Below are 11,574 nucleotides of genomic sequence, written 5' to 3' on the forward strand. Positions count from 1 at the left end.
ACTTATAATATATTCTTATTTTATGAAGTAATCTTATTAAATTTTAAAAAATTAAAAAATATAAGAATAAAAGATAAATAAATATTATTTAAAAATAATATTTTTTTATAAATTATATATATCCTGAATACAGTGTTAGAAATTTTGTTATAATTATATTTTAAGTATAACACACTCGATTTATACACAAACTTTTAAACTGTATCTTGATTATAGCATTTCAATAGTTGACTATTTTTGTTGTTTATATTTTTTATCCGTAATATTGAATATTCAAAATAAATATTTTTCATTAATATTATAAAATTTGAGAGCCTTAGTGTATTTTACGTCATAGTTCACATTAGTTATAAATTTTCTTACTAAAAACAATAGCTATTGCTTATGGGTATGATATTAAAATTTAAATTCAACTTGGAAAAAAAATATAAAGTATAAACTAAAGAAAGGTCAACAAACAATGATAGTACAATTCTGTTATCTGTCTAGTGTAATTGTCTTTTACTTCTACCTTAATAAAATAAACCCGTTATACATACTGCAAAAAAAGCTAATCAACATTTTCTTTTTCTTATATTATTCTCTTAACAAACACAACATAACACTCTCTTAATAATTTTGTGACTCAAATGGAATATCTGTATATTTGAATCTATACAGTATAATTCATCATATTTATTATAAAAGTGACTGTATAGATAGATGTTATTTTTTATATTATAATAAAATAAATTTAATATTGATATAATATATTTATGTATTTAAAAACTTAGCTGCTGTCATTAATTCATTATAACATTAATTTGATATCTTTTATATAATTTCATAAAATGAAGTTTGCTCAAACTTTAATATGACCTAATATCTTCTATAATATAGCTTTCTATATAAGTGAAGAATTTAATATGAGAAATTAACATTGGGAAAGACCGTTACCATAAAAAAATGACACCCACGACCCTGTCTAAAATATCGAACAAATTCTAACAATCAGTAAATCATCTATATAAACGAGAATTTAAACTTGGCAAAGGCATGTTTTACAAGCTTTTGTTTTGAATGCTTTTTAATATTTTTGTAAATATTTTTTCTTATTTAAGTATCAAAATATTTTTTGCAGGTATTTTCGCTGCGAAATTCGAATCAGGCCGACCTATAGCTCTCCAAATCAAGTAACACATTGCTCGAAAGGAATCACTGTAATTTGGCAGTTTCACACAGAACGGAACACATACGAATTTAAAATTCTTATAACACATGAAGACACGACATATATATAAAATATAACGTATTTTTTTAGATAAATTGTAATGATATTTTGGTATTTTGTTGATATTAAAATATAAATTAATTTTTAATTATTTTCATATTTTTTAATTATATAAAGTATTTAAAATATTTTTTGTTTTAATAATTAATAATATATATTATTACTAAACTCATTTTAAGAATATACGTTAAGAATTAGACTAGACACACTGACACATGATTGTATTTAAATGTGTTCGAAGAAGAATTTTTTATTTTTTATTAAGACACAGTTGAACACAAAAGATACGCGTATTGAACGAGTGTTACTGAATGTTGTGTCCAAAATATATTCGACACCTGACACCACAAATAAAAAGAGTGCGTGCTTCATAGATTTTAACAATTGAAAAAACCACGATCCTAAATTAAGGTGATTACTATGGTACCTACAAATGTTTGCCTAACTTTTTAAAAGGGTTAAAAATCAATATTTAATTTTAAAATATAAAAATAAATAATTATTAAATATTCAAAACTTACTATAACAAATAAATTAGGCACATACCTATAGGTAACATAGAATTCATGCTTTGTATTTTTAATATGGGATAATAGTGGTGTTTTTTAATAAGGTAAACGGTTTGTGTGTTTGATTTGTATGGATACCACAAATCTAAAGGTCAGATTTACGGTATTTTAATTTTTTTTATTGATATTATAAATCTGAGAGTTAGATTTGTGGTTTTTAATTTTTTTTAAATATAAATATGAGGATTAGATTTGAGTTTTTTTTTATTTTAACTTTTTTTTGAATATATTAATTTGACCCTCAAATTTGTAACACTATAAAATTTGACCTTTAAATTTTTTTATTTCTTCAAATGTGAGGGTCCAATTTGTTATTTAAAATTAAAAAAAAAAAATCATCCATATAAAAAAAAACATACCAATTATCCATAATGAGAAATTACACGCTATCTTTTTTCATATAACAAAAAATTAGCCTGGAATTCACCTCTAAATTAATTATTAACATGGTATGACTGAGTGAGAAATGGTCTTCATCTTATTAATTTCTTGACCTCGACCTCTTTTTTTGTTTTCTTAACTTCAACAAAACAAAAAAAAAAGTATAAGAAAACAAAAAACATGACCTTTCAACGCGCCTGTGTAAAAATAATAAATGTACAGTATTACTTGGCGATCTTGATGTGTGTGTATGTGAATCACAAAAGAGTGATAATGTTGCGGGAACAAATTAATTAAGAGTGGTTTGTAGGAAATTTCTGCAGCTGGCAGGTCTGATCAGTCACATTTCACATATTAATGCTGGTGACTACTAGTGAGTTGACTACTGGACTTGTGTGATAGTGATAGTCAACTCCTCCTTATGGAAAATTATTGATGCTGCTGCCCTGTGAAGCAAGTGAATTCTTGTTATATCTGTAGTCTCTTGTTATTGACGTGTAGACCAAATCAAAGAAAATGTTAAACCTTTGTACATTTTTTATACACCTTCTACCGCTGCTGTGGATCTCCTTACAAGTTTTCGATTTTTATGCCACCCGGTGGAATACCAAGGTGGCAAAGGATTCAGACAAAAGAATGTGTTCATCTGAATGGTGTGGGAGGCATGACATAAGGCATCCTTTCAGGCTGAATAATAGTAGTCCAACCTATTGTGGTGAGCACAGGTACACCCTCTCTTGCGAGAATGATAACCAACTCTTTCTCTATCTCAAATCAATCAAGTTCCAAGTGCAGTCAATTAATTACAACAACTACACAATTCGACTAGTAGATGCCAATGTTTCCCTGCATAGCCATGATCTCTCTTACCCCCTTCCTTATTCTTTAACCCCCTCCAACTTCACCGGAGCCCAAGATGAACCATATGATGATTGGTTCTTTAAACAGCATCATTTAGTTGATGTTATTAGATTGACAAAGCAGATGGTATATTTGATGAGGTGCCCACCATATGGAGTAGAATCTTCTTATGCTGCTGCAACTTGCATGAATGGATCTTATGCGCTTGGGAGTACATTCTATGTCAGTGATATTCATAAAAGTCTCCAGGATTTGGGGTTCGAAGACTCGTGTCATATAGAGTGGATATATGTGACTTCATGGCCTGCTGAAATCAAACACAGAAATAATTCATGCACAGACATCCATCATATGCTGCTCTACGGGTTTGAACTTTCTTGGTTGAAAGTATATTGCAAGTATAAGGCCATGCTCACTGATCATAACAAAGTCATTTGTTATAAGCCTTCACTTATACCTAAAAGTTGTAAGTGTAATCTGCTAATTTAACTACCTATTCATATATCGTACCCCATGTGTCTTCTTAGGGTACCTTTACTTTAATTTATGACTATTATTTAAGACTTGTTTTCAATTTTTATTTTAATTTTAAAAGTAGGTAAAAACTCAAATACAGTTAATTTTATATGAAATTGATAAATAAAAATCGTTAGATATCAATTTAGTCAAATTTGTTAAATTATTTAAAAACCCTCATCTATCAATTTTCACATAAAGTTAACTACATCTGAATTTTCACTTTTAATTAATAAGGCATCTGACAATTTCTCAATAACACATTATGTGGATACTATATTGATATTCTATAATCTTATGAAGTACATAGACTACATACCATAAAAATTCCCTTTTTGTATAAGTTTTCTTTTTTGTGTCGTTCAACATTTCCTTGTTTAATTTTCTACTACATTTCTAAGAAACAAAACTATTTTACTATTCCTTAATGTAATAAACTGTTAACAATTATGTTGATATAGTGATGATGAAAGAAAGTGAAACTTCGTATTTGTATTTATTGTTTATTAATATGAGAGCAATGTGTTCTTTTTAAACCTAATTTTCCTTTTGAATCCTAGCTGGATAATTTTGACAGCTAACATGTGAGAACATATTACATATGCGTTTTTAACGTAATTAAATTAATGCTTAGTTTGGTAAAATTTAAAAAAAAAAGTGGTTATGTTTTTCTAAAAAACAAACGTCTTGTTATTAAGATCTTTTAAATGAATACAATATTTTTCTCATTTGAATTATGTAATCACTATTATTTTCTTGTATATTACATGACCATATATTGCAAATTAGAATTAGAATTATATCTATTAAAATTAGAAAAAGATTATTCATTCTTGATATGATTATATACGACTTTTATAGAATTGAAAATTTATGAGATTAGCATTATGACAGTTAGTTTATGTGTTATTCTCTATAATATTATAAAGGTGACTATATTGATAGATGTCATTTTTTATATTATAATAAAATAAATTTAATATTGATATAATATATTTATGTATTTAAAAACTTAGCTGTCATTAATTCATTATAACACTCATTTTATATCTTTTATATGATTTTCATAAAATGAAGTTTGCTCAACCTTTGATATGAACTAATATCTTCTATAATATAGCTTTCTATATAAGTGAGGAATTTAATATGAGAAATTAACATTGAAGAATTTAATGTGAAAAATTATAAAATTGATGCTAGATTTATTATATAGATATTATTTTATATAATATTATAAATATAGTTATATAGATAGATGTTTTCCTCTATGCTGATATAAACTAGATTTAGTATTGACATATTTATAGAATACTTAAGAATTTAGGTCTCATTAACTTACTATCATACTAATTTAATATTTTCCCTGTTTGTTTTTTGCAGTCCTAGACTCAATGTATGTTGAGGTTCTAATGGCTGGAACGGGTAAGCCTCGTCATTTCCTTTGCGCTACGTACTTATTTTATTTCGGATTGAAATCTATGGATAGGTCTATGATGATGACATTATGGAATTTATGAAGGGAACACCGTTAGAATTTAGCAGTAAAAAGAAGAAGAACAACAAAAAGACATAGCATAAATAAGTTTTAAAATTTTGTCATTCAAATCTAAAGGTGCTATGCTAAACTGAGTGACTTTTATGATTTCTCTACTCTTCTCATCTCCTTTACAGTTTTATTTGTTCTTGCCAAATTTGCACTTGGAGCTCCATGCATCATTATCTTCTGCATATATAAATGGAGACGGAGGCATTTATCCATATATGATAGTATCGAAGATTTTCTGCGAAGCGACAATAACATTATGCCAATTAGATACTCCTACAAAGAAATCAAGAACATAACTGAAAAGTTCAAGACTAAATTAGGAAATGGAGGCTATGGCTCTGTTTTCCAAGGAAAACTTCGAAGCGGTCGTCTTGTAGCTGTTAAGGTATTGAATGAGGCCAAGTCCAATGGTCAGGAGTTCATCAATGAAGTTGCTACTATTGGAAGAATTCACCATGTTAATGTGGTGCAACTCATTGGTTTTTGTGTGGAGGGATCAAAGCGTTGTTTGGTATATGAGTTAATGCAGAATGGCTCTTTAGAAAAATACATATTTTCACCTCAAGGGAGTGCTTCCTTAAGTTGTGAAAAACTCTACACCATTTCCCTTGGAGTGGCACGTGGTATTGAATACTTGCATAATGGCTGTGACATGAAAATTCTGCACTTTGACATCAAACCTCACAACATTCTTTTGGATGAGAACTTCAATCCGAAAGTCTCTGACTTTGGACTTGCAAGGCTATCTCCCACTGATAAAAGCATTGTGTCTCTGACTGCAGCAAGAGGAACCATAGGGTACATGGCTCCTGAGCTCTTCTACAGAAATGTTGGCGCAATCTCGTACAAAGCTGATGTCTATAGCTTTGGGATGTTGTTAATGGAAATGGCTAGTAGAAGGAAGAATTTGAATGCACAGACTGAAAATTCCAGCCAGATATATTTTCCCTTTTGGGTTTATGATGAATTGCAGGATGGAAGGGAAATAACAATAGAAAATGATTCAGATGAAGAGATGAAGTTGGCAAAAAGGATGATGATTGTGGCATTGTGGTGTATACAAACAAAGCCTAATGATCGACCTTCAATGAAGAGAGTTGTGGAGATGCTTGAACAAGACGATGACTTAGAAATGCCTCTAAAACCATACTTCTACCCACTTGATGCACCCACACAAGAGAATGGTGAAGATAATACAACTCACAACAGTTCAAAATTATCCTCTGATGACATCTCTTCAGTCAGTGATTCAAAGGAATAGAAATGATCTATTTGAACTCTATTTTGATATAATGTTGCATGCTCTGTATCTAACTAGCTTGTGTCTTTGGCTATGTCGTCTATATTAGTATTTCTGATGTATATGATGACAATAAATTCGTTCCTATGTCCTCTAGATTATATTATTATCTTCACATTTTAATCAGTGTCTCTTTAATTAGTTGAGATATCCATCAAAAGTATATAAAATAAAATAAACAACTAAAACTATAAAAACCTGTCCGAAAAAAGGTAAACATCACAATTTAATGAAACTATTACAGCTTATAGGTTAAGCGCGAAGAATGTGCAAAGAACATTATTGTATAAAAGATTCCCATAAATTAGGCTGGAGACTTTACCCATGAAAGCAAAACACTTGTTCTTCATGGAACCTGGTTGGCATTGTAACTCTTTATCTATCTCTCTGAAGTTGACATTGCAAGTTGCAGCACGACCTTTCAAAGTCTTTGATTTTTGTTTTATCGGTCAGGCACAACACAGGTCAACTCCTTAACAGAGTGAATAGATTAAGAGTCACATTTCATATATACGGTGACTGGTGAATGTGAACCTTTCACAGCCAAAATAATCTATCTTAAAACACTAAGAACTTCTATAACTTATTTAGTGCAAAAATGTATGATGTGATTTGGTGTGCAGACTTTATACAGTCGTTTCTGTTACATACAGACATTTGACACTCACATAAAAGTGTAATAACACCATACTTGTTGCAAAAACAGAAAACTAATTATTGGAACAGAGTTTAAAACAAAAAGAGACAGAGAAGGAGTTCTGAAGAAGACCTCACCATCTGCTAGAAAATATGAGGGCAAACTCGAAACTAGGCTAACATAACAGTACATACAATTTACCCCATGTAGCTAACTATAATACAAGCCAAATAGCCTAATATATTTGGATGATATCAAGTGAGTTTTATTTGACTAGTTAAAGAAAATACAAACTTTTCATCCCACTCCAAGTTAAAAGTCAATCTAATTCTTGGATCACTTCTAAATCTTGGGTAATTTGTCTTGCAGCCACACCAATTTTAGCATATTTTCTTGAAGGCCCTGTGGAAGCAAAAGGATTAGGAGGTATTGCTAATGTGTCTTGGTCTCCTTCCAACATTTGAAGCACTGTCTGCATTGATGGTCGATCCACTGCATGCCATTGGATGCACCAAAGTCCCACTGTTGCTAGTTTCTTAGCAATTTTAGCATCTCCTTCATCTTCAATATGAATTCTCATTTCATCAGTCTCTTCTAAAATACTATGCATCCATTCTGGATAGTAAACATGGCTACTGTTTTCTTCTATATCCTCTGTGATCTTCTTCCCTCCAATTGTTTCTAGCAGCATCATTCCATAACTGTAAACATCAGACTTGTAAGATACATTTCCAAAGTTTCTTGAGAAAACTTCAGGCGCAATGTACCCCAAAGTTCCTCTAGCTGCTGTCATTGACACTACACTTTGATCCTTGGAACATAATTTAGCTAGACCAAAATCACAAATTTTTGGAGTGAAGTTGTGATCTAGCAACACATTTTGAGGTTTGATATCAAAATGGAGAATGCGTTGATCACAACCTTGGTGAAGATACTCAATTCCTTTAGCTACACCTAGAACAATCTCTTGCAACTTCTTCCAGCCCAAAAAGTTTTGCTTGTTGTCGGGCAAATTTATGAACTTCTGCAGCGAAGAATTCGGCAAGAATTCATAGACAAGAGCTCTTCTGAACCCATCAGCACAGAAACCAACCAACCGGACAATATTGACATGGTGGATTCTACCAATTATACCAACTTCATTAACAAACTCCTCCCCATTTCCCTGGGAATTATTCAGCATTTTCACCGCAATAGGAAATTCTTTTGAGATGCTTCCTTTGAAGACAGTTCCATAGGCGCCCTCTCCTAACTTGTACCCAAAGTTGTTGGTGATTCTCTTGATTTCAGTATAAGAATATCTGGTTGGCTTTTGGGCTCTGTAATCTTCAAGAAATTTTTCAATAATTGCTTGTTTTTCCTTTTGCATTATGCAAGTGTCATAGATGTAATAAATCGCTCCGGTCAAGAGGACAAGGAAAAATGATCCAAGTACTGATCCTGCATTCATCAAAACTACATCTTCAGAAAATTATCACCTTCCAAACGCAGTTTATATAAGCATAAAAAGAACTGAGAGCTAACCTATTGTGGTTACTAGAGCTGTTGATGAATCTGCAAACAATACAGGCAAAACTTAGTGATCAATTGCATTGGAATTAGACATAACATTTCCACGTGTTTCAACAACAATTAATTAATGTCATATTAGTCAAGTAAAAGCTGGATAAACCTCCAGGATTTTAATTTGAGCTTAAGAATTCAGTTGAAGAAAGAATGGAAGTATGAAAAGCATGGGTACCCTTGTGGATGACATTAACAAGACAATCGGGTTGATTCTTGGTGCTGTTGTTCCAGCTGCACCTTTTCCCCTCCGATTCACATTGTTGACAGCTTGGTTCAGACCAAAACAAAACAAGAGTATCTTTCAGAGCTGGAACAAGTGCATCTGGGAGGGATGAAATATTGAACATTTTGGTGCAAGGAAACAGGATTGTCAGGTCATGGATAGAATGCCAAGATGAAATGGCATATACTTGACTGGTTGAGCTGCTTAGGCATGGAATCATGATGTCATTGTTTATATATGTGTCCATTGCCACTGGTGAACAGTTGAAGAAGTGATAGTCATCACCCTTCTCAACTAGCATGCGCTGGAAAGGGAAAACTAAGACAGAGATATTAGTGAGGCTATGGAGCTGCTTTGGAAGGCAGGTAGATGGAGGGGTTAATTCAATTGTTTGTTTTGTATAGTCAATGTGTATGACATTGAATGATTCAGGGAGCTCAAGAAACAGTTCTTCATCATCACTAGTACCTGAGCAAACCAAATCAAAGCCCGGATAGCCACAGCTTTGTGACTGACGACGGCCTTTGATTCTAAAAGGAAACCGAATTTCTTGATTTCCGCACAAGAAATCCGGACAGGTAGTATCAGTATTAGAGCCATGCACAACATGAACTACACCAAAGCAAGCAAGGAGGAAAGTGGAGACTAAGATCAAATAACTATCCATGTGATTAAACTCTAATCACTATGCGGATTCAGAGGTGTCTCAAGTTTAAAAGGATCTGAAAAATTGACTGAGTCCACAACTTCAATTAGCATTAAGTAGCTTAAAATTAAGTATTGAGTTTGATGAGTTTGGAAAACTCAAATTTATTTTAATGATGAACAAACATTATTGAAACAGTTAAATACAAAATTATTAATTTGATTTTCATTGAACATATATTAATTAATAATTTTGTGTTGCAGGTTTTTAATATGGGTCGAAAATAAAAGGAAAATTGCAAGCCCAAGTGTTTTATAAATACATTCAGCATTGATGCAAAAATATTTTGTTTGTTATGGCTGAATTATTGTTCTTGTTATTGGGCCAGAATTCAAACATTATCATAAGCCCAATTCATCTTGCATGCTTGGTCCGAAATCATAAGAAAATGGGCACAATGCACTTCTTTAACTAAAACCCATTCCTTTAAACATGTTACAAGCTTCCAACGGATTTCATTTCTCACTTTAGGATGGATTTCAAATTTAATTTAAGCATTGGAAACATAAGTGAGAGAGAGAAATTGATTTGATGGCTTTAATGATTCTATACGCCTCTCAGTAAAGGGAAGTAGGAAACTTGAGTGCACTTTTATTCCTTCTCTTTGCTACATTAATTATTTGATCAAATTCATTGAATATCTTCTTTCTTCTCTCTCTAATCCTTCTTTCTTCTTCCTTTGGTCATGTCACAGCAACCATGAAAGCTACATTAAGCTACCAAAAGGAAAAAGAAGAAGCTGCATGCATCAAGACCATCAAGTTAATGATGGCAAGAAAAAGAAAACCAAAAGTATGTTGTGGCTGAGATAATCACCAAATGTAGTAAGATTTGGTAAGGTAATCTCGGATCCTTCATACTCAAAAAGAAAGAAGAAGATTTGGCCAGCAAGGAAGAGATTCTTGGAGGCATGGCTTGTCTCTGATTCTGTTCAACCACCACAGAAAGTAGCTAGAGTGGCGAAGTGATGGAAGAGGCAGAGATTAGAGCAGATGAAGCCATCATCATCATGAAGCATCAAAGGCCAGAAATCCATCTTGGAGAGGAAGCCAAGGATGGAGCGCTCAGATTGATGAAGAGCAATGACCAAGGAAGGACTAGAGGTATTTGCATGTTGGTTTTTGCATGAGTTTCCTCTTCTCTCTCTGTGGCCGAACCGGTTTGCTTTGAAGGAAAAGAAGCTAAGCTCGGTTTTGTGTTTCAACTGTGAAGGCTTCACTTCTCTATAAAAGGGATGAACAGTCATGGTCTAATTCAAGGAAAGAAAGTGAGAGTGCAAGGCACAGAAGTCTCATAGCTACCTAAGCTTAATGATTTTCTTCTCCTTCAATGTTTTCTATTTTGTAATTTTTCTGTTTAATTTTGTCATGTCTTGAGTCTCATGGAAAAAGGCAAACAAGTGAGGTTTGTATGAAAAAATCATAGAGCGGAAAAAGGCAGAGAGTGCAAAATTAAAAGAAAAAGCCATAGATGTCTTAGAGTTCCTTTGTACGTCTATGTTGTGTTTCATGATTCTATGGGAATCCCCTTGTAAGTTGGGTTTTAGCATTTTACAATTTGTAATCAAGTTGATTATAGTGAAATTCCATCATTGTTGTGATGGAGACTGGATGTAGGCTGCACCGCACTTAGCAGCTGAACCAGGATATATTTGGGTGTAATCTTCTTTTCCTCCTACTTCATTTCTGTTTCTACTGTTCAGGAGCAAATTCCAAAAATGTCTCGTGCCAAGTGACGAGACAAAATGAAAATGTCTCGTGACTAGGAACGAGCTAAAAACAGAAAAATCTCATCTAAGTCCAGCAAGTGTTAGCAAGCTGATGAGCGGATAATTTGTACGCTTTTTGGCATTGTTTTTAGTATGTTTTTGGTATGATCTAGTTAGTTTTTAGTATATTTTTATAAGTTTTTAGTTAAAATTCACTTTTCTGGACTTTACTATGAGTTTGTGTGTTTTTCTGTGATTTCAGGTATTTTCTGGCTGAAATTGAGGGACCTG

The 11,574-nt window shown here is 32.2% G+C and overlaps 2 protein-coding genes across 3 annotated transcripts in view; one reads left to right on the plus strand and one right to left on the minus strand.

The window, feature by feature from the left end:
- LOC107460597 (rust resistance kinase Lr10-like) overlaps window positions 1-6,566 on the plus strand; it is a 45,244-nt gene extending 38,678 nt beyond the window's left edge. Inside the window, exons 1-3 of one of the 2 annotated variants that reach the window (XM_016078977.3) lie at window positions 2,683-3,547; window positions 4,978-5,019; window positions 5,269-6,557. In XM_016078977.3, the coding sequence (XP_015934463.1) occupies window positions 2,737-3,547; window positions 4,978-5,019; window positions 5,269-6,404 (1,989 nt within the window). In that variant the 5' untranslated portion in view covers window positions 2,683-2,736 and the 3' untranslated portion in view covers window positions 6,405-6,557. Of the gene's footprint in view, window positions 1-2,682; window positions 3,548-4,977; window positions 5,020-5,268 lie in introns of those variants that run through there. The other variant, XM_052252748.1, reaches the window with a different exon arrangement.
- Window positions 6,567-7,338: 772 nt separating this feature from the next.
- LOC107460599 (rust resistance kinase Lr10-like) lies at window positions 7,339-9,599 on the minus strand. The gene is made up of 2 exons (XM_052252751.1): window positions 8,822-9,599; window positions 7,339-8,520 (listed from the first exon to the last, which is right to left on the minus strand). The coding sequence occupies exons 1-2, from the start codon at window positions 9,534-9,536 to the stop codon at window positions 7,400-7,402; spliced, it is 1,836 nt and encodes a 611-aa protein (XP_052108711.1). The 5' UTR covers window positions 9,537-9,599; the 3' UTR covers window positions 7,339-7,399.
- Between the last annotated feature and the right edge of the window lie 1,975 nt (window positions 9,600-11,574).

The sequence above is a fragment of the Arachis duranensis genome, chromosome 8 (assembly GCF_000817695.3).
Source record: "Arachis duranensis cultivar V14167 chromosome 8, aradu.V14167.gnm2.J7QH, whole genome shotgun sequence".
NCBI classification, from domain to species: domain Eukaryota; kingdom Viridiplantae; phylum Streptophyta; class Magnoliopsida; order Fabales; family Fabaceae; genus Arachis; species Arachis duranensis.

Excerpts from the sequence above, each read along its gene's own strand:
- LOC107460599 (XM_052252751.1), bottom strand. The coding sequence starts at position 9,536 with ATGGATAGTTATTTGATCTTAGTCTCCACTTTCCTCCTTGCTTGCTTT. Across the intron at positions 8,521-8,821 it reads TGTTAATGTCATCCACAAGG|GATCAGTACTTGGATCATTT; the intron begins GTACCCATGCTT and ends TGATGAATGCAG.